General features: G+C 43.5%; 1 protein-coding gene across 4 annotated transcripts in view; it reads right to left on the bottom strand.

Annotated features, from left to right (window-relative positions):
- Positions 1 to 3052: 3052 nt before the first annotated feature.
- ANKRD6 (ankyrin repeat domain 6) overlaps positions 3053 to 22394 on the bottom strand; it is a 34753-nt gene continuing 15411 nt past the window's right edge. The window contains exons 3-15 of one of the 4 annotated variants that reach the window (XM_010287278.1): positions 19669 to 19767; positions 18861 to 18959; positions 15128 to 15226; positions 13975 to 14073; positions 12127 to 12225; positions 11447 to 11524; positions 10538 to 10642; positions 10151 to 10288; positions 9630 to 9806; positions 7492 to 7644; positions 6807 to 6920; positions 5022 to 5140; positions 3053 to 3632 (exon numbers count right to left, since the gene is read on the bottom strand). In XM_010287278.1, the coding sequence (XP_010285580.1) occupies positions 3053 to 3632; positions 5022 to 5140; positions 6807 to 6920; positions 7492 to 7644; positions 9630 to 9806; positions 10151 to 10288; positions 10538 to 10642; positions 11447 to 11524; positions 12127 to 12225; positions 13975 to 14073; positions 15128 to 15226; positions 18861 to 18959; positions 19669 to 19767 (1959 nt within the window). The remainder of the gene's footprint in view (positions 3633 to 5021; positions 5141 to 6806; positions 6921 to 7491; positions 7645 to 9629; positions 9807 to 10150; positions 10289 to 10537; positions 10643 to 11446; positions 11525 to 12126; positions 12226 to 13974; positions 14074 to 15127; positions 15227 to 18860; positions 18960 to 19668; positions 19768 to 22394) is intronic. The other 3 variants (XM_010287279.1, XM_010287280.1, XM_010287281.1) reach the window with 3 other exon arrangements.

Here is a 22394-nt window from a genome sequence, read left to right as displayed (position 1 = left end):
TGCAAAGCTACGTACTTCAGCAAAGCTGCTTTGCTAAAAGCTGCTGCTTAACAAGAAAGAATGCCATTTTTGTGAGTTTTTTTTCCTAATTCTTTTTCTGAAAGTCATTGTAGATCCTTTCCTATGATGTTTGTTTAGCTCTGCAGTAAGGGATGCGGCCCAGGCAACCAGTGAGGCTGCAAGAGAATTCAGGTTTCTATAGACAGAAGCCTTTGAGCTTCTAATCGTTTATGGAAAAAGATGTATGTCTAAACATTTAGTTAAAAATCTAAATTTTGTTGTGAGTTTCTGGTAGAACACACTGACAGAACATTAGTGTGTTGGGGATTGATTTTCATGTTACCAGAAAATGCTGTTTAGAAAGGAATTTTGACTAAATGAAGCCATAATCAATATTGGCTTGTTCTCACATGTAGCCTTCCCTTCCCCTTCAGCCAGTGGTTTGATTTCTGCTCCTTAATTAGGAGACTTTACCCTGCTGCCTCATCGCAGCGCATGCCTATTTGGAGCCCCGAGTCTGCGTTATTCCGTTGACTCCGGTTTGTACGTTTCGAGCAATCCAGGAATAGCTCCTGACAGGCACGGCCCTGGACAGCCGCTGACCTCCCGAGTGCTGCTGCCTGTCATCTCCACTGCGCTGTGGGCCTGTCAAGATGAAATTGCCTGCCAGAAGCCTTTAGGAGTCCAAGTGTAGTCTACTAGGGTAAGTAAATTTGCTCCAAGCATGTGCTGCAGAAAAAGGTAAATAATACAGGTATTTTGTAAAGAAGTCCTTCAGCTCTCGTAGTTTTGAAGGAGGGAGGACTACAGCAGGGAGTAGAAAGGAATTAGTGGGAAATGCCTCACTTTATTTTACAGTACACTTGTTGGCTTCAGAAAAACCTCTAAAATCAGTACTCTGCAGCCAAGTTACTGTCTTAAATTATTGTTCCACTGGCTACCTTGGTAGTGCAGTTTGTATGTGAAGCAGATTAGCTAAAGTCATAGCCTTTCTGTTTCCCCGGCACTTGTGCAAGCTCAAGAGCCCGTGTGTGACCAGCTGCACAACTCAGCCCTGTGCCAGGAACTTCCGAAATGGTGGGTGCGTGTGTCAGCTAACAAATGGCAGTCCATCCCTGCAGCCTCCTTCAGGACAGACAGTAGACCCTGTTGCCATGTTTCATAGCCACAAACACAAAACATTCGAAGTTGAAGTCCAATTTTCTGCTCCCTCTTCTGAGGCATTTTGTGAGGGCATTTTGTCCATCTTCTCCAGCTAGAAAACATTACACCACAGACTCCCGAGCAATGCAGACTTCTGAGCAACACTTATTTTAATTTCTTGGCAAAACATTCACTTTATCAAGATGATACAAAACTTAAATAGCATGCTTCTGCATTCCTACAGTAGCTTAAACAAAACTGTAAACATATGAAAGTGTCTATATTAGACTAAGAAGTCAGAACAATAAAACTAGTATTTCCATAACAGCAGATACACTTTTCTTGTCTTGATAGTGCATTAATAGGAACTTTAAAAATATTGTTATATAATACAATTTTCTCTGCTTTATACATCTGCTAAGAAGATGAAAGCTTAATTACTAATTAGTCAATGGTGTCTTCAATACTGTAAAGTATTCTGTATTGATTTCAGGACTCCCCAGTACAGAAAAAATTCTCCTTGGCATAACAATACTATCCTCTGTTTGAATTGGTTTTTAACAGTTGTTCTATCATGACCTGTTAAGTAAACTTACTTACTTTTCTAACAGAATCTGATGGAGCCTTCCCAGAGGTTTAAGGAGGAAACCCTAAAGGGAAGCAGATGCAACGAGGGTAACTGTGCCTCTAGTTTATTCAGAGTCTGTCAGCCTGGACAATGTTGGTCACTGTAAGTTTTGACTTCTAACAAAACACATCCATGAGAACTTTAAAATGTTGTTGAGTTCTATTTTGTGGGACTGCTGGTGAAACCAGTTCTAAGACATGCAGACTCACCAGGGCCCAGCCTCTCTTTTTAGCAATATAAGGGGAAAAAACAGAGAGAGGAATCATTCGGAGGAACAAAGGAAGACAGTGCGGACAAGATGTCTGGGAGAAAATCCTGACTCTGCAGAAAAAGAAACATTTGAGTATAGGGAACCAAGCTTTCACTTCTTTAGATAAAGGACTTTATCAAGCTTCTTCAGAATTCAGCCATTTGCTGCTTGAAGGAAGAGAGATTTATATAAAAACTATACCTAACCAGTAGAAAATGGTTATGGTAAAATATTTGCCATCCATGCCCCAACAAAACTTCTCAGTCAGGTTATACTAGAGTATAGCTGCAACAACTGTGTAACCACAAGTAGCTTTGCAACTGGGACACCATTTAAGAAAAAAGAGAGACATCTAATTTTGCATTTGTTTTAATAATGTAAAACCAAAAGAAAAGCAAAGTGGCAACTGCAGCCACTGTACCTAATGACTCACCTTAGCATCTCACTTGATAGGAGCCTGGCCTCTCCCAGCTAGAAGCTTGCATCTGTCACCTACGCAGCCTTGTAATTTGAGTTGGTTCTGTAGCTTCTCTCCACTGACTAGAGGGAGGCCATGGGGAGTATCTAAAATAGTATCAGTAGCCCTTAATCACTAAGGAATTTCTGTCAAAAGCTCTCAAACATCCTGGATTTATTCCATTATTACATGTGTTTACATGTAGCATACGGTGGAACCCTCCAGCCACACGTGACCTATGTGGAAATAAGGAAATTCCCTTTTCAGAAAGCAATTTTGGTTTCTAATGCAGTTTGTTTTCAAGCAGCACCTGGAAATTGAGAGTGCAATATGTAACGGACTTTTGGAAATAACAAAGAAAGGATCTAATCTGCAGCATCTCGTCATCGGTACAGTCTGCATATGAATTCTCCTCGGATCTGGAGTTTCCCAAGTTATTTCTACTCCTGAAAAAAATCATTTTGTTTGGATGTAACAGGGACTACAAATGTATATATCTAACCATACTCCAGATGCCTGTACAGCAGGTTCCAAAGATGGGTCCCATTGCTTGTCTTTACCTGCTCGGTAGATGCTAGCTGTCTTTCTGCACTTTAGTCCTTAATTTGCTGAGCTCCTCTTCTAAGCTTTTAATATGTTCCTTGAGCGCAGCTTTGTCTTGCTGTGCTTTCTGATTAGCTTGGCACCGGGCTTCTTCTATCTTCCGTTCATACCACTTCTCCATCTGTGTGGAAACAGCCTCGAAGAAGTACTGTGTTATCTCCAGGGCCTGGGAGGTGTCTCTGAGTGGAGGGGCAGGTGGCTGTCCCGCGGGCAGGGCGGAGGGCTGCTGCTCCTGGCTCTGATGTGCCCCGGCATGGTGCAGAGCTTTGTGCCTTGACTGCCCGCTTTTGCTGGATTTCTTCGTCTGAGTTCCTTTGTCAATGAAGTAGCTGCTCTGTGGTTCACTCTTTGCAGGTTCAGTCAGGGGCTGCAAAGCAGCTTGAACCTTAACGTGTCTTAATTTGGATCCCAAAAGTTCGGAGGAGGGCAGGTCCTGCTGGAACCTGTGGAACGTGCTGGCACTAACAGCTTTGTCCTTTGGCCTCACATCTTGAGCAGGGGCAGAAGAAACTGGTCCGCCAATGATTAACTGTTGCTCTGTACCTACAGAATAAAATATATACATATGTATTTAGAAAAGCTCTGGGCATTTATTTTAGCATTCAGAAAAGGCATCTTCACAGTCAGGTGGTACAATAAAAAGACATTAAAAGAGAAAAGCTGGCTCAGGCAGAGAGGCACTGCATTGCGGCTGTGGGACTACTGACTGACAATCAAAGGACTTCACCAGAAGAACATGTAACAGAGATGGGGCTAGATTGCCAAAGTAGTTTATGTCTGCTGATATTTATTGAACCCTCTTCTTCTACAAGAATTGAAGCCCTACCAATTTTGCAACGGTAACACATTTTGATGCTTCTGAACTGTTCAGTGCAGTATAGCTAACACTTGCGCTGCCACAAGATCTCCTGTGTAGTCTTCTGCCTTTCTAGTCTGATGGGGTATCCGTGACCATGTCTGTTCACTTTGCATAGTGTTTTGGGGGGCATATACAATGTATTTTACAGAAGCACCAGGCTTTGATAGCCCTCTCCTTGGCTGTGGAGACCTGGGCATTCTGCCCATTTCTTTTTTCCACAAAAGCTTCCCTGGCCAAGCACAGAGAGGTGGCTTGAACCAAGGTCTTCCATATCTTTGGGTGTCCATGATCCCTGAATAGGCTTGAATCTTCTCAGCTGGTTTTGTTCTTGTCAAATGAACTATTAATTAAACAGACTGTGGTTCAAGGAAAGAGGAAAAGTGAGAGGTTTACTCTAGATCCTTGCAGTCTGAATATTAACAAGGGAAATGAGTATTTTAGGTTCACGTTCTTGCACCCTGCCATTATAGGTTCCATACACATGAAAAGCACTAAATACAATACACTTTCTTCAGTAGACTTTGGATAATCTGCACACCTTCATGACAGACAATGTGGTGGAAGCAATTCTGACTGGGAAGCTGGAGAAGTTTCAGAAAACAGAGTTATTCAGAGCATCAAAGGACTTGGCTTCAAAGACACAGTGACATGGAAACATCCAGGAGGAGTCACTGGAATTCCACCCAACCATGTCTTACAATATTCCCAGTGGCTGCCTTGAAGTGTGTTCTAATCCCAAGACATGATGCATATGGATAGGGGAAAGCACACAGCCAGAATTAATATCTGTGGTATTAATAATACAAGTAGCCCTCGGTTCATTAGCTCGCCTTTGAATGAATGCAACATCTGGGTACCTGACAAGGTTGTACCTGACGCACCGTCTTGTTGAATGCAAAAATGTTGCTCAAAGCTCTGTTCTGGCACCTGGACTCTGCTCCTTCCCCCATCTTCCGAGAGGCTCTTTGGGAGCGTGATACAGGAATGCTGGTGGGAGCCCTCTGACTGCAGCATGGGCTGGTTGGCTTTACCATCCTTGGCACTGTGGGGGTTGTTCTCCGTATCCAGAGTCTCAGTGAGAGATTCACAAGTGGACAAAGTTGATTTTGGTCTTGAAGACCTGGAATCTCCAGAAAGCTTGAGCTCCAGATTCTGAATCTTCAACATGCACCAAGTCTTCAGCTCATCGACCAAGGAAATCTATGAGAAAGAGACTGTAAGTTAGATGAGCCTCTGATTAGATTCCTATGGTTCCTGGGCTGCTGAGGACATGTGGCAAGGACAAAGAGAAGCAAGCCTGGTAGCAGCTGTGAGCTTAGACTCCCTGTACAGATGCACGTGCTGCCACTGGGAATATTTGAAGGCCTGCAGATCAGAAAAGATGAAGAACTATGCATTAGCTAATGAAAGGCACTATAGTCCAAAGTCCAAGCTACCACCTCTTAGATTTGAATGTGCTACTTCAAATGCCACTCTAAGTCAGTCCTTTGATCAAGGCTGACTTGTTTAATCATAGAGTCAGTGGCACTTTCTAAGTGCAAGGAACATCACATGTGGTCAAAGCTGACATTTTTTAAGAGTAAAATTCAAATTAGACACTTCTGGGACACAGCTTTATACTGTTGCCAACCTCTGCTCCTCTGTTCATTTGGTGATAAAAATTAGTCCAATATTAAATGCCAAATTACTAATATCTTTCAAAATACAAAGGTGCTTACTAAGTGTCAGCTGCAGAGACATTTGCCAGTAATCATTTAAAATATGAGTAGCTCTTTTACCCTTTGGTTCATATGACATCATGAATGTAGGTCAGGCCTTCCTACACACATGGACATTTAGTCCATACATGTAGTATAGCCCAACTTGGTTTTTCCACTAGTTTCAATTAGATCCAACAGAACAGGAACAGCTGATATGCTTAATGGTAATTTCAGTTTACTTGATGTATCACTCCAGTATCTCATTTCTTTGAGGAAAAGTGTTTTGCAGATGTTAGACTAAAGTATCTTGATCAGTAGTTTATGCTGGGATTATCACAGCTGCCAGTCTTCTAACAGGCATTTGGAACTATCTTACAAAAAGTCACGACCTTTTACTAGGACAAAGTGTATTTCTTCATTTTTAGAATACCAATAATGAGAAAATGAATTATATTTTAAATTTACCTGTGCGAGTGGAGAAACACAAACTTCTTAGCATGGTTTAGTGGTGAGTTTTTGCAGAAGCTAGAAGGGCAAGAGCTGGATCTCTACGGGAACAGTTATTCCTGTAATGCTGGTTAAACAAGCATACAAAAAGAACTTGCCTATTGGCAGTAATACACAGCTTGGAGATGGTGCACCGTGGCCAAAGTCACAGGGAAGAACTGCAGCCTTTTAATACATGGGGGGAAAAAAGAGATCAGACAGAGAAAAAGGGATAGGTTCCCAGGGCATGCAACCAAATGGATGAGGAGTAAAAGTAACAGCACAGATCTTAGCCTGTGTTACTATTTGCAGATGTTCCTGCAGATGCCCTTTAATGAAGCAAAAGCTGAAAGCACAACTGTTAAAAATTTAGCAGTAGGAATTTTGGCAATGCACTATGTTAGAAAAAAGGTATTTTGTTATAGATCCCACACTTCAGACCCACCAAATTAAATCATGACAGTGGGACTGGATTTCACATTCCTCATTTCTAATGCAAAAGCTTTGTGAATTTGGTTTAGATATTAAGGTGGTCGATAGGAATAATTTGGTCTTTGAAGCTTTTTTGCCTGTTTCAACAGATGAGATAGATAAATCTCCAATATTCTTTCTGCCTGCTGGAACGAAACTCTTGAGCTGATCCGTCTGAGCTAACAGGGAGTAGCTGTTTCAAGCCCTACCTGCCGTTTCTCCCCCTCATTTTTTTCCAGCTCAGTGTGCTGTTGCAGGCGATGGAGGCACTCTGTTCTCTCTGCGGACAGCCGCTCAGCCATAAGCTTGTCTAAAACACGGAGCTGTGGAAAAAATCCCACAGTTTAGCTGAGATGATCATGTTAAAAACCAAACAGAACCCCCATCTGTGAACCTGGTAAGTCAAAGTACAGTCTGTCTTTCAATATTCATTTCTAGGAATGCTGCCAACTACAATTAGATGTAGCTGGCAAAAAGGTTCAAGCACAAAATTATCCATGAATAACAATTTCATTAAAAATAAAATTTAGAGGATCTTGAATCTCGATGCAAACAGAATTCAGCAAGAGGGATTTTTACCATTATGAACAGACCAGCTGTAGGACTGCCTTCTTGTCATTAAGCTTCCCTCTTAGGAATAAATCAAGCAGTTTAGATTTATTGTCTAAAGAAGCACCTGAAGCCACTTAACACATTAAATGTGTTTTTCTCAAGACCCTACTTTGTAACATTAGATCAGTGGAATGTCACAGTGCCCTGGTCTTGAGTATTCGATATCAGGTTCGTTTTTACAACACAAGAAGCAATAAATGAATCATGACAGTGAAAATACTCATTAAGCTTAGGATATGTTTCTGATACGTGGGCAAGCAGACCTCCTGGTCATAGTCTTACTTGATGTTGAGTTTTGCTTTCCATCTGGCCCAGCTTAACATTCATCTTATCTTGAACTGTCCCAAGCTCAGCTTTTATCTCTTCCACCGTTGCCTCCAGCTGATTCTCCAGTTTATTTATCAGGGGCTCACAACGACATCCATTTATCGGTGCCTGAAAAGAGTAACACATTTTCTTGCTACATCCCACTGTCCTCTTAGTGTACTTGGAACATTATCACAGCCTCCTTGAGTCAGTCTTGGGCGCGTCTGAACCCTGTACTGTATCTCACCCTGCTGATAACATCAGCAAACAGGCCATTAGCTGGAAAAGCACAGACCAAAAAAGGATTGATCTGATCTATAGGGACACATCCTAACACACAGCAGTGTTGATTTTGCTGGGGCTACAAGCACCAGTGAGCTCAGCTCATGTATGCTGTGGTGCTGTCTGCTGTATGAGCGGCTACTGCATTCCAGGCCTGTAATTCTGAATGGTAGGAAAAATATGATTTTGTGGACGTGTGTATTTTTGTGTGCCTTTGTTTTTCAACCTAATGCAAATAACGTGTTCATTTTTTTCCATGTACTGCATGGCAAAGTCTCACTGCTGGCATTCGGCCGACCCTTATCTGCTGTGCACACCACTGCCTTCCTCTGACTTGCATGACACCATCCCAGGGTGCGCTGACCACATCTAAATCTGTCAGGGACATGGTCACCAAAGGCTCCCTTAAGCAAGGACAGCTAATCCTCATCGGCTTCCTCTGCAGTCCAGAGGCAGAACCTGGCTCCTTTGGGGGTGAGCCAGGAGCCTAACGTGCGGCAGCTCTGAATCTGTCTGCAGAGGAGCCTCCCTCTCTCCTTTGGCCCTGCAGTGCTGTTTCACAAACTGGGGCTTGTCCCCTTGGCAGGGGGCAGAGGGCTAGCGAAAGTTTCAGTAATACATGTATTTAAGAAATTCTGTTTGCTGTTCAGGGCCTGAGAGCATCAAAGACAACAGACAAGCAAAAAAGAAGCGGAGAGAGGAGTGTTGTGTATTTCAGGAAATGCTATAAGGGAGTCTAGCTGTATTAAGCTAATCTCTGTGAATAGATTAGATTTGTATACAAATCCTATCTGCTCTTTGCACCTCTCTTCCTGCTCCCCATATCCTTCCTACTGGCCTGTCCTCCTACCATCAGATCCTAGGGGCAAGGAGATACTCCTTTAACATAGGAAAGGTCCTCCATCTTTCCTGATGTCTGCCATTAGGATAATCCCATAGTGCCCCTGCCTGGAAAATTTCCAGGCGTCACACAGCGAAATGTTGGAAAATATGGACAGGAAAACCTCTGAAGTCTGACTTGAGCGATCTTCAGAATCTGCTGAATCTCTTAACTACAGCAAGGGACTGAGGAGAGCTGGTGAATGGATGAGAGAAGGTGAGGCAATGGAAGGATTGACCTCCCAGAGGTATGGGAGGGCAATATTAGGAAAGGAAGAGTAGAGAAGTTCACAATGTCTACAGGGTAATTTGCTGCCTGTTTTCATGCTCTTTTATAAATGTGTACTATAGTAAATACTTGTGGAATAAACTAAATTGAGTGGAGTAAACTACTAGTCTGTATTGAACAAACGCACATGAGCTGGTCTCTCCTGGTTTAGCTGTGAACCAATTTCTGTACCACTCCTGCCTCCAGTAATCCTAGAATCCCCAAAGACATGTTGCAACAAACAGAATTGAAACAAAACATATTGAGCGTACTCAAGCTCTTGGTTTAGCTAGTAAGCTTCAGCGCTCACACACTGCTTTCGTTTATTTTCATTGGCAAAGCTCTTTGCATTTCCTGCTGGAAACGTAATATTTCAAAGTGTATCATAAAAGTGCCAGTGTAATTTCCAATCACTGTTCACCCCTTATTTCAAAAAAGGAAACACTTTGTAGATCAAAACTAGTTACGTATGTCTTCCTTAGCATGCACAAAACCAGCTTATTGTTTACTAGACTTCAGGCCAAAATGCAGCTGAAACCCAAACAAGGAAAACAAATCCACAGCTGTGATTTCATACCCTTGAGAGCGCAGTTAGTCAAGCGCATTCTCTACCTGGCAGCTAACTGTGCCCCAACTCCAAGTGCCACTGCGTGCGTCTCCTCGCCGCGGGCAGCGGCCGGCTCACCTGCATCACCTTCCCGTCCTTGCCTCGATAGAGCGTGTATAGCTGGTAGGCGCGGACCTCGTGGGGAGGGGGTGGAGAGGAGCCGTGATGTCTGCTTCTGCGCTTTGGCACGTTTTGCTGCGGCCGAGGGAGTGTCTGCTGATCAGCTGGGGAGATGGGGTCTGAGAGTGCTGAAACCTGCATAAAATACACACAATGTTTTCCCTATTTATGAGCTCCCGGTAAACTATTCCTGGGGGGGAACTGGACAAATCCATTGTGACAATTACAGCAAAAACCTGATTAAAACACCAATCCAGCTGCAGTGGCTGGCCACAACCTTGGTGTCTGTCAGAACAATAACCGGATTTCTGCACAAACCCGGTTTGTGTGACCCTCAACAGCAGAATTTCCCCACCAGAAACTGGTTTTGTCTGAAGACTGCCCCTGCCCCGTGAGCATGGCAGGGATGCTGAAGGGACACCTCTACTGTTGCTCAACAACTATCCCTTCTCTCTCTGCTGTTTTAAATCTACTGATACCTTTTCCTTTGGCTTTTTCTTTTTGCTCTTCTTCCCTTTGGGATCTGGAGAGGTTGAGCGGGGTTCATCCTTCAGATCACTCTTCCTCTGCACGGGCTGGTCGCTGCTCGGTGTGTCATCAGCAGCTGAGATGCTGCCCTGCTTGAAGCAAAGACAGGGAGTTCAGAGCAGTTGCAGAGATGGGGAAAAGGTGCCTTTTCTTCAATTTCCCAGTTTTAAGTGGCTCTGCACACATAAGCAGGTAACTCTAGCAGCAAAGCATGACAGACTGCCTTAGACAGCTGCCATGGTCATGCACAAGCAATGGCTCCAAACAGATTTAGTCCCGATGGGTTTTATTTACGCTCCCTCCTTGCAGCAGATGTAGCTGGTAATGCTAGGCTGTACCTTGCTCTGTACCACTTCATCCCGTGGTACCGACTGCGCTCGCCTTTCCTCCTTCAGCCTCTCTCTCTTCTTCCGCAGGCTTCTTCCACGGTTAAAGCGTGAGACCTGAAGGCAGACCACACTGTTACTCAGTGATGTCACGCTCTTTCCTACCACAGAAGCCAAGCAACAGAGCAGATCTTTTTCCACCTCTACTAAAAAGCAATATATAAAATAAAGTGCACTGACAGATGGCAAGCAATGTGGGTGTTCACAGCTCACTGGTGGTGTGTTTTCACGACTAAGCCCATCAGGGCACTTTGCTGTCCCTTGGAGGGGTGAGAGCCTCATCCTGTGTCCCCAGGCTGGTTGCCAAGCCAAGCCAAGCCAAGCCAAGCCAAGCCAAGCCCTTCTCAAGCAGAGGTGACAAGGAGGAGCAGGGCAGGGATCACACCTGGTCTCATACCAGAATACAGAGCCCTCCCATGTGCCTTCCAGCCTGAAAAGCATTTCACACACAGCAGCAGAGCACAAACAGGACATTTTGTCCCCATTTCAAAGCATCTTCCAGTGCAAGCAACCACCCTGGGTGTGGGCAAAACCTCAGGCAGGCAGCAGAGGGACACAACCTGGGAGCTTTTGGGTACAGGGGCACTGCAGGGAACAAGTGCCTCTGGCTGCTCCATCCTCTGCCAGTCAGGACAGCCAGGATCTCTGCCAGCACTTAATACTGAGGCTTAATCTGCACACTTTGCTGGGCTTGGGGGCTGAAAGGCTCCTTGTCAACAGACCTGAGGCCAGCACACAATGCCAGCAGAACGCAGGCACCTTTCACAGCAGGAGGTTAAGGACTAGGGGATGTGGCCCCTCTAGGTTAACTGGCCACAGCTCCATGTGTATGTGTGTGTTGAGGAGAGATTTGTAACGTACCTGTGATGCTTTAGTGAGGAGGAGCGCAACCTCAGGGTTATTGTGCTGTCTGGCAACCTCTAGAGGGGTCTGACCTGCCTGAGAGGAAAAAGAAAATGGCATTTCCTTCAAAACACATGCTGCTGAAAATACGGAATTTCTCCACCTGAGGTTAGCACATGCTCATAGTGACTAACTGCTTTTACCCAGACTTAATTCAACTCTAACACCCAATATTTTTTACCAACACTAGAGAGAGTGTTGAAGAAAGTCTGCATTAAGAGAGAGTGAGAGTTGGGGTTATTTAGCCTGAAGAAGAGAAGGCTCCGGGGAGACCTTATAGCAACCTTCCAGTACTTACAGGGGTCCTACAGGAAAGATAAGGAGGGACACCTTATCAGGGACTGTAGTGATAGAATGAGGGGTAACAGTTTTAAACTGAAAGAGGGTCAATTTAGATTAAATATAAGGAAGAAATACTTTACTGTGAGGGTGGTGAGGCACTGGCACAGGTTGCCCACAAAAGTTGTGGATGCCCCATCCCTGGAAGTGTTCAAGGCCAGCCTGGACAGGGCATTGAGCAACCTGCTCTAGTGGAAAATGTCCTGGCCCATGGCAGGGGACAGGGACTAGATGAGCTTTAAAGGTCCCTTCCAACCCAAACCATTCTATGATTCTATGAAACTCCACGTCCTACTTACATTGTTGACAACGGATGTATCAGCCCCTGCCTCCAGCAACAGCTTAACCACCTTCCTGTGATTTAGAGCAGCCGCTACATGGAGTGCAGTATCTCCTGCCTGAAAGTTACAAAGCAGAAAGCAACCATGTAACACACGTTCTTGGGTCTCACCCTGCAGACATCACACCTGCCTAAAAGATGCTCAGAGGTCCAAAGACCTATACTTACTGACACAGCACCTAAGCTTAAATAAAGCCTGGTCAATTAAAAAAGGCAGAGTTGTGAGGAAGGGGACAGGAGGGAGCAAGGACCTACTTCAGCCTGGTTTTGAGAAATGCAGCTGGGGCGCTGGTGATCTGGTTTAACTCAGCTGAGTGACACACGACGCAACTTGGAGACAGCCCAGCTCTACAGCCAGCAAACGGATATGACATCTGAGGGCAGCACCGGTCTTCCCACCACAACCTTCTCTTTTTTTTTTTTTTTTTTTTTTTTTTTTGCAGGTTTCATTATTTGGTGCGCAGGTGGTCACATATTACATTACTCAAAAATAATCAGCTAAGTACCAGCAGAGAGATGGTTGGTGTTCTCTTCATGAGATTCCTCAAGAAAAATAGTTTTTGGACCAAAGCCAGGAGGTGATCTGGGTCCAGCACTAACACACTGCCCTGCCCTTGTCCCGGTGCAGTGAGGTGAGGACGGCTGCGATCAGATTTGGGCACCGGTAACAGAGCCAGCAGCTGTTCAAGGGAGACCGGCCACACACATATAATAACCTCCTGTCTCCTCTCCCTTGCATTTTGCCTTCAGAAAATTAGATCTCCTCAAGACTAGTGGAAATCTATTGCTTGTTGCTAACTTGGATGAGGTGTCTTCATAAATAAAATCATTATATATGCAAATATGGAACAACTTTGGGTAGTGCTGGGCTATGAAGGCAAGGGGTGTCTCTGTATGCTAGGTACACACCAGTTAATCTTAATATTCAGTAGCCCTTTTTGCAAATCATTTCCAAATAAAATTACATAGTAAATTTAACATGCTGAAACCCATTTTGTTTGCTGTAATATCTTATATCTAAGAAACAAGATTAAATGTACAGATCAGAAAACATCTTTATGGTCCTCAACTACACATGGAAAATTTCCCAGGAACATGAGATAATGTGGTTAAGCACCACATAATCTGCTTATTTAGCAGATTTAACATATTTTAACGTACTAAATCCATCTGCTCCTACCACTCGATCAGGCTATGCTATAGGTACAGCAACCAATTACTTCTCTATAAAACAACTAAGTATCCTAGGTTAGACTGATCATTACTTTGAATTTAAAGCATTCTTCCTCACTTTTATGTTTTCTTAATTCGCCCTACTGCAAAATGCAGCAAAGACAAGTATTCCAGAGGAATTCTCACTTCTGTAGTACCTGAACATGAGTGAGTTCTGCTTCACAATGTCTCTGTAATGGTCGTAGGATCATTCAGTTGTAGTTACAAAGGAGAAAACAGGCCCCTATAAAATGACTGAGTGTCTTGCTCAGTCCCATTCTGCACAGAACGGGTAAGGACTCAGGAGCACCAACCCCTACCCCTACACTACTACCCCTGTCCCAAAGCCCCTTTCTGCACCAACATATGATTGTAGAATCTCGTAAATAGGCAATGTTTTAAAGAAATGATGCAAATGCAACGGCAAAATAATAAACCACCGATAAGCCATTACTTTAAGGCTATTCTTAAAAGCTCAGGCACTTGGTAGCAGTGAAACACAGAGTGAAGTGGGATTACTTGGGTAGGAATCCCTCTTCCCAACAACTAGCTGTAAGCAAAGCGCGCAGAGTCGCAATGAGGTTCATGCACTGACCTGGTTCTTTTCATGGACAGAACAGAAAGCACTGAGCAGCACCCTAACGATGGGCAAGTGATTATAACGAGCAGCCACATGCAGACAGGTATCTCCTGCCTGCAAACAGAAACAAAGCTCTGAGCATGTAATCGCAGTAGGAAAGCTTGCACTTGTCATGGTGTTCAGGGGTGAAATAATCCTATTAAACCAAAAAGAACAGTAAATGCCACACACCTTCACTGAACAGCAAACAGCAATGCTGTCTTCTCTGCTGTACAAAATCTGCTATCATGGGTAGGAAGGTTGAGCAAGAGCTGGGGTCAGGCAAGGTGGGGGTATGAGTTCTTTAACCATTGATGGGAAATACTGGAATTATAAAGTGCTGGTTTACTGCACTTAACACAACCCGATTTACATCTTTACATTAAATTTGTTCTTCTGAATTGCAAACCAGTGTGATCTGGAAACACAACTCTGTGTTGCACATAATGAAGAAAACATGAGGAGTGGGGGCCAGAGCAGCATCCCCACGAGGGGTGGCACATGTGCAGCTGGGACTGGGAGTGGAGCCCCATGGGTTTCCATTTCTGTGTGCCTCTGCCCACCTTGTTATCGAGCAGGGACAAAAACATCTGGCTTGCTTTTGTAGATTTTTTTTTTTTTTGTCATGCCAGAATCCTTATAAAATAGGAGGAAAGCTGTCTGAAATTGAAGTCACCTTGAATCGACCTCATTTGACAGACTGACACACAGTGTATATTACTTGTCTCAGTGAGGGCAGGTCTGAAGGCTTTCCCTGCTCTGGCAGAAAACCCCTTCAAGATTTCCATCCTTCTGAGAGAGGAGCCCTTTTGCAGAATTGCATGACAGTGTATGGGTCAGGCCATCGGGACCACAAAAAGCAGCAAAGGACCAGCTGCCTCAGTGTGTGCAACAGCCAAACCCCCTTTGGCTCCTTTCATCCCCACTCAAGAGATGGGTACAGGTAGTGCATTGCTCAGTCCTATCAAAAGCATTACCGTACATGATGTATACAATGGTTTGTTAGTGGTTTTTTTCTCAACAATAATAAAAATCACAGCTTAAAGAATTTCTGAGTATTTCTACAAGCTAAAGCTATATAGCTAAAACAAAGGCACACAAAAATGAACATGTTCTTTTCAAAACTCACATTGTTTTTGAGGTCTGCTCGAGATCCTCCAAGTAACAAAACACGAGTACTCTGGGAATGGCTATTCTGGCAAGCCAGGTGAAGAGGTGTGTTACCTGCCTTAGAGAAATACAGGAAAACATAAAAGCCATATTTAGATATTGGACATAAGCATTAAAAAATAAAACCTCACAGGTCTTCCCATAAGAAGATCCACCCAGGGGTGGGGAAACTATCACTGTTATTTTTCCGAGGATATGAGCTGAATGAACCTGGAGACTGAAATACTCTCTTCATCCTGGAAATTATTGATCTGGGATATAGTAAAGGCAGAAATTGGACAGACTTGCATTGCTCAAGTCTGCTTGCAGAAGGCAAAGACTCTAGAAACTGTCTGGTTCACTAATATCAAACAGCACTATCAAGTATTTCACTTAAGGAAATATAATTCTTGTGTTTTGAGTTTCCCCCATGCACACACATAAAGAAACACGCTGCCATGGCGTAGCATCTCTGATCTCAAGCAAAGCTGTCCACAGCTGCTGCAGGGTCTTAAGCAGACGAGGGTCACAACGATTTCTGTTTCTTTATGAACGTAACGCAAACCAGCTCCAAGTCTGTCTGCATCTGTAGGTGCTCTCACAGGGCAGGATGCAGGTTTTAGGCTATCAGGAAGCTTCAATGTTCATAAAGCACACCAGTCTCCAGCCAAGATGAAAAGGGGGGGAAAAAAAAAGCTACCCAAACCCTAGAGAATCACATGCTAAGGTTCCTGAAAGAAGCAAATATGTAGTTTTTATGGACAGAAATTGAAGAAGAGTTTGCTTGTGTTTCTAACACTGTGAAGGATTTTATTGGTCTGACAGGTTTTTCTGACAGCATTTGGCTTTTGTTGGCCTGCACATGTTTGGGGTTTTTGTCTCTTGGGAGCTAGAAGTGAAATCAGCTCAGGTAAAAACATTTCCCATGCTTACTTGGCTGCCTCTTCAATTTGATTCTGTCTTTTAATTTGTCCCCCACGCTTTCAAGACACAGATCAAAGCTGCATGGTTTGAATTACAAAAGGCCAGCTTTTAGATGTGGTCTTAGGTCTTCAGTTCCACGTTACAGGCTATTTCAGGCCTGAATGTAGTCTCTAAGATGTGGCAGATGTGAACATTTTCTTTCTCAGCTAAATTGCATTGAAGTGTCAATTTTTTCCTTCCTGGGTTTATCTCTGAAAAGCCTCTACAATGTCTTTATCATTTGCTGTTTGGAAGGTTGGCGCTGGTGGGAAGGCAGTGAGGTCCTATGCAGTAGGTGATGGGCAAGGACCTCAATGCTGGGAGGAGTCATGGTGCTGGTGCTGGGGATCAGGGCTCAAAGAGCAGGCTCATCCGGCTCGTCTCCCATGGGGTGACAAATCTCCCACCAGCTTCTGTGAGAGGGAGAGTGGGTCCAAGTTGTACCGATCTGGGGGTCTTCACTGGTCTGTCTACTGAATCTTCACTGAAATGTACGGACTGATGGAGGGTCTAAAAAGAAGGCTACAACTGATCTCATGGTATGATCTATTACAGCGGAAGAGTTTTTACTTAAGCCAGCTTGACTGAAAATAAACTGCATCTCCAGGGTGATTGCTGCACAGGAGGAATACAGCCATCCAGGTGGTTTACCCACATGTTGTCCCATTCCTCAAATGCCTGCCTGACTTGCCTTTAAAATCCCAGGTGTCTCGTCTGGCCTCTGTATTTCATTTAATATAGAAGCCAACTTCAGTTGCATTGCTCTCGTACCATGCTTAAAGTGCTGTGCTGCAAGAAGTGCATCCATACAAGCATTCCCCAAGCAGTCCCAGGAGATATTAACCAGGAGTTACAGAAAATACAGAGTCAAACCCCTCCTGTCTTCTGCTGCTTAGCAGGGTTTGGCAAATCTAGCAGCCCATATCTGTTCCATCCAGCTATAATCACACAGTGCCCAGGCGTAAGCCTGCAGCCCGTAGGGTGCTCCTGCATATGGCACTCAGCCCTGGCTGCCAGAAAAGCTGTCAGAAAGATTAGGCCTTGTTGTCAGTAACATAAAAAGTTGAGATACCAGATAAACCATTTGGGGATTAAGCAGAATTAAGCTCTTCATTTTTCTTGAAGGCAAAAGGGGTAAAAGCACGTGCACGTGTGCAAGCATGCACAACTCCCACATTTTTCAGCAGCTCCTGAGAAAACACCCTGTCCATTAAAAAGCACCCAAATGATAAAACGCAAAAGGAGAGGATTGTGTGGGTAAAACATCAAAGACCTGCGCAGGAGCTGCTCACGCAGTATTAAAGCCTGCCAGTCACACTTCAGACATCACCCTTGCTGAGCTACTCTGTGCACATACTTTCCGAGAGGACGTCTCCAAACAGTTGACATATGCTGTACAGCAAGCTAAATCTTCTAATACTGTGAGGCATCCAAGCATGCAGGATAACAAGACTTGCATCTTAAGCCCACAGCTTTGTACATAAGTGTATGCATATACACGGCCATAGGGAGTATAATGGTTCACAGGACTATAGAGTCAAGCACTATTGTCCATTACATGTAGGCATGGGAAGTTGTCTAAAGTATCTCCGATACAAAACTAGGTGAGCTTCACAGCAAAAAATAATTACAGAAAATAAAAATTGGAAGTTGAAACAATATAAAAGAAGGAATACACACAAAATAGTATCAAAGATGAGGTAACTACAGATCACAAAATGACCACAATTGTACAAACATATGCACATACGCTGCATATATGCACACATACACATACAGAAACACTATGGCCAGGCAATGTGTCTTTTTACGGGCATTTTTTACTTGGACTTTGGCCACCTGTCTCCCTTCTTCCTTTTCTTTGCTAGTCCCTTCCAGTTGTCGTTTGAGAGACATATTTACCAAAAAAGGCTCAAGAGATCCCATAAAGCCATCCCAAAGCAATCTTGCCTGTAATGAAGGACACAGTGCTAACCGTGTGATCTGACCGACCCAGCAGCACAGCGGTCCAAAGCCTAACTCAGCTCATACCATAGGCTGCCACCGCCATTTCTAGACTATTCCGTTAGCTTTGAATTAGTGAATTGAAGACAAGTCTCCCACAGGTGAGACTTTAGTCCCACTCCTAATTAGAGTGGAACTAAAACTCCCTGCTTTGTTATTCTTTCCTTTAAAATGCTCTCAAGGTATAAATACCAAAAGGAAGATAATCCAGGTTCATTACAAGATTTTGGTAATAGCCCACATGTATTAGGAAGTATTAACAATTTTGGTAAAAGCCGACATGTATGAGGAAGAACTAACAAAAGACACGCTATTTTTTCCCCCCTCTGTGGCTTAAATCAATTTGGTTAATTTCTGGGGAAAAAAAAGCACATTATTTTGAATGCCATTCTCCTATTAGTACGATTAATTTTTATTTTAAATCACACCAATCACAAGGAATCCGCTTGGTATAAAATAGAGCACCGTGGAGCTTTCCGCAGGAATTGCAGCGTTGCTCTGCTATAATTAATGTATCAGTCAATGTGCTATTGCGGTCCTCCTGCATCAACTGTCAAAATATGAATTTACTAATGCCTGTGAAGGAACCATCCAGGCGTAATACATGCAAAAAAAAGAAGAAAAAAATAAAATCCCGCAAGGAGCAGGTTCCCCACCCGCTGAGAAATGCCATGGCCAGAAACCTCCAGTGCTAAGAATCAGCCACCTTACACCAGAACTGAAAGCTCCTCCTGCACGGGTCTCACCTTGTTCTTGGCAAGAACGTTGGCTCCTGCTTTAACGAGCACTTTGGCAGACTGACTGAATCCATGCCAACAAGCTTCATGAAGAGCGGGGTTCCCATCCTGAAGAGCACCCACACAAGAGCAGAAGGTTAGTGCGCTGTGTCCACACGCAGAGTAACGTCGCGTTCAGAACGTGGCAGCGGCACGCCCCATCTACTCACTTAAAAAATAAATCATTTTCCTTTCCTATTAGCTGATTTACTACCCTACTGCCTAATTTTTCTATTTTATTTTTACCAGAGGCAGATATTCACCAGACTAAAACATAAACTAACTTCTATTGACACCTTATGTATTTTTTCCTGTTTACTCTTTCTGTCTTCAACCTCTATCTTTATCTTGTACTTCTTCCCACACCTCCTAGCAAGCAGACAATAGCACTAAAGCTTTTGTTTGAGTCTTGGAATTAGTTATATTTACTTCCAAACTAAATTTACAGCCTGGGATTCTCAGTTTCAGGGATAATCAAGGGAAACTGTGCAGTGTTTTGTGTAGGGCACAGTATGTTTGTACATTTCTTTAATTCCTCCCTTAATGCGCTGAGATCAGACTCTTAAATCAAAAACTATCAGCCTGATATAAAAAAAATAACAAAACCAGTAATTTATATTTAAAAAGATGGTACAGCTTTTTTTCAGTGTAACTGTTCCAATTACTTTCAAAGCATCAGATACTTACTCAGGAATATAAACCCTAACTTTGTCTCTGAGACTTTAATATTACTGTCTGGCAGTGTTGCATCTCACAGGACTTTGCTTTTGCCTGTTACCTTGTCTTGTCTGTCCAAAGCACACCCCTCTTGAATCAGAGTTGCTATAACATCGGTGTTCCCTACGACAGCAGCCCGGTGCAATGCTGTCTGATCACCCTGCAAAAAAGAAGCAAAATTGTAATCAGTGCCATTCCTGCCTCGTTTTGACTCAATGCAAACACATACAACACACACAGAGGCTGCATCTTCAACACACGTACTGTTTAAATCCAAGCTGCCTTTGCAAACAGACCCTATGAATAACTATTATTAAAGTTTCCAAGATTAATGAAATTATTGAAAGTATCAGAGAGCCACAAGCCGACTGTTTACAGAACTTTGCAAGTCATCACAATCCCATTTACAGCACTGAAGCGTTCTAAAAATATGGTAGTATTAGAAGGCAACGAATCTAACACATTTGGCACTAAGTATTTAATGATCAACAATATCTGTAGGGAACTAAAGGGAATTACAGGCTGTCGTAATTCTTCCTAATGATCCTCCAGTATTTACATTAACTGGATGAAGGTCTCCTGTTTTGGCTCTGCTCCATCAGCCCTGATTAGGATAAGGAGCATGAGCTGAGATCAGCCTCTTCAGCACCTCTCATGAATTTACCAATTAGTGCTGAGTGGAGGCAGTTTTATGATGAGGACCACAACTGCAAGATCACCAACTTATTTAATTCAAGCCACTGAGTGATCTTGAGGTCCAAAAGACTTCCATTTCTCATTGACTGGCCACATAGCAGCAACAAACAAGTTTCTTGCATCACTTATTTCCTCTATGGCCAAGTTTCCAAAATGCTGATGCAGTCATCTTGTCTGACTGCCCATCTACCTCCCCTCTAACAACCGTTGAACTCATTTGCTGAGTTAGAGAGCCCAAGATGAATTTTCTACAAGCCTTCCAGAAACTGAAGGCTAGGGAGACACAAATTACTGGTCCTGCCCATCAGGGGTTATCTGTGTGTTTTTATGTGCATGTTGGTGAGACTATGATAAAGGAGAGGGAATAGGAGGATTTATGCAGCAGTATGTAGGGATATAAGACAACAACTGATGGCCAACCCAACTGCAGTAGTTCCACTGCTGCCACAGCAACTGGTCTTGGCTTTCCTTTGAAGTTGCTTTGAACCAGCAATGCCAAAGCAGAGCCTGTGTGTCCAGGCACAAAGACTAGCTTCTGAGGTGCACACAGACTTTTTGGGGGATGAATAGAGTGGGAAACCAATCCGTTTCTGTCATCTAGATAATGGTCACCAAAAACACATAAAGGGCAAAGATATGCAATGTATCTTGAGGAAAAAAAAGCTTGCAGGAAGCTAGTCCTAAATAGATACAATTTTTTTCTGCTACAAATCTTTACCAGATAATAGTACATTATATTAAATACTAAAACTAGAGGAATTTCTGTATTTTCTGTCCTACAGTCTACAAGTCGTTAGATAACCGAATAATTTGTTCTCAAAGGCAATTAGCAGCTGACCTAAAAATTGGTGGGAGCTTGGTGGGGCTCTTTTGTGCTAATGACACCAAAATAGTTATTAATCCATAAGGGAAAAATGAGCATTCCCAGCGACAACCTTTCAGTAACCCCTGTAATGCCAACTCCCACCACCAGTAAGTCCTTAAATTGGCTTATAAACATGAAGTTGATTTTAAAAAACTGTGTTGAAGGCTGTTTCTTTAAATTTGCTATCTATGTTTTGTCTCTAGAGGTTACACACTCTTACATTTGCTCTTGTCCCTGTTAAGACTGGAAATGTATTTTAAGAGATTTTGAACAAAGACAGTAATGGTTCCAGGAACTGAGACTTTCAGAAAAACACAAAGTACTGGAAAACTGACAGCACTGCAAGTTCTCTGAACTTGTGTATTTGTTCCAAATTTAAAGATAAGCAAAATGTTATGGAAAATGTCCAAGTTAAACCATCTCACAAGTGCAAGTGTCAGATGGTTTCCAGTAACTATTACTGCATTGAAATCTGCTCGCTAACAAGCCAGGGAGGAACTTAACACCCTTTTTTGATAATGCATGGTACTGATGACTGCCACAGCTACTGCTACTGCAGCAAGGAGTAATGTGGACAGTGCAAAGGTCATTTTATCTGACTAGCATGAAGTGGAAAGTAATCCTTCAACCTATTCCTGCCAACCGGTATTGCTGCACCAGCCAAACTACACAGGTATTATAATAAAGACTAAAACAAGATGACATCTGCCATTGCAATGGATGGAGCCTGGACAATGAATGGTTGGTTCCTACTTCTTCACAGTCTGGAAAATTGATCATGAAGAAGACAAAATTGGGGGCAGGAATGGATTGTATTGCATTTAGTTTGTAATTAAGGATCATCTCGCTGGGCCAGTTTAAATCAAGGCTGTTCTTCTTGTTAGCCCAACCCCATCACAGTAATTGCAGTGAGGTCAAAAGCCGTTCAGCTTTTTGTGGTTTGCTGATATGACAGCTACTTTCAATGGCATCTCAGTTAAATGAAAAACAAACACATTTGGAAAGCAGGAAGCACACCTCGCTGCTGCAGGAGCAGGTCTCCCTTGGGGAGCCCAGCCCATGTGCTGGGGGGCCATTCACCGGGGCGGCTGAGCGGCACTGGGACACTTCAGCCATGCCCAGGCTTTGTCCCATACTGTATTCTGGTCCCCGAAATGGAAGCCCAGGTAGGTGAAGGGACACAAGTCTCACAGATGGCAGGCTCAGGTGCATCCTGCCCAAGGTGT

The sequence above is a fragment of the Phaethon lepturus genome, unplaced genomic scaffold (assembly GCF_000687285.1).
Source record: "Phaethon lepturus isolate BGI_N335 unplaced genomic scaffold, ASM68728v1 scaffold12575, whole genome shotgun sequence".
In the NCBI taxonomy this organism is placed as follows: Eukaryota; Metazoa; Chordata; class Aves; order Phaethontiformes; family Phaethontidae; genus Phaethon; species Phaethon lepturus.
Note: the sequence above shows the minus strand (reverse complement) of the source record. Positions and strands in the feature narration are given on the sequence as shown.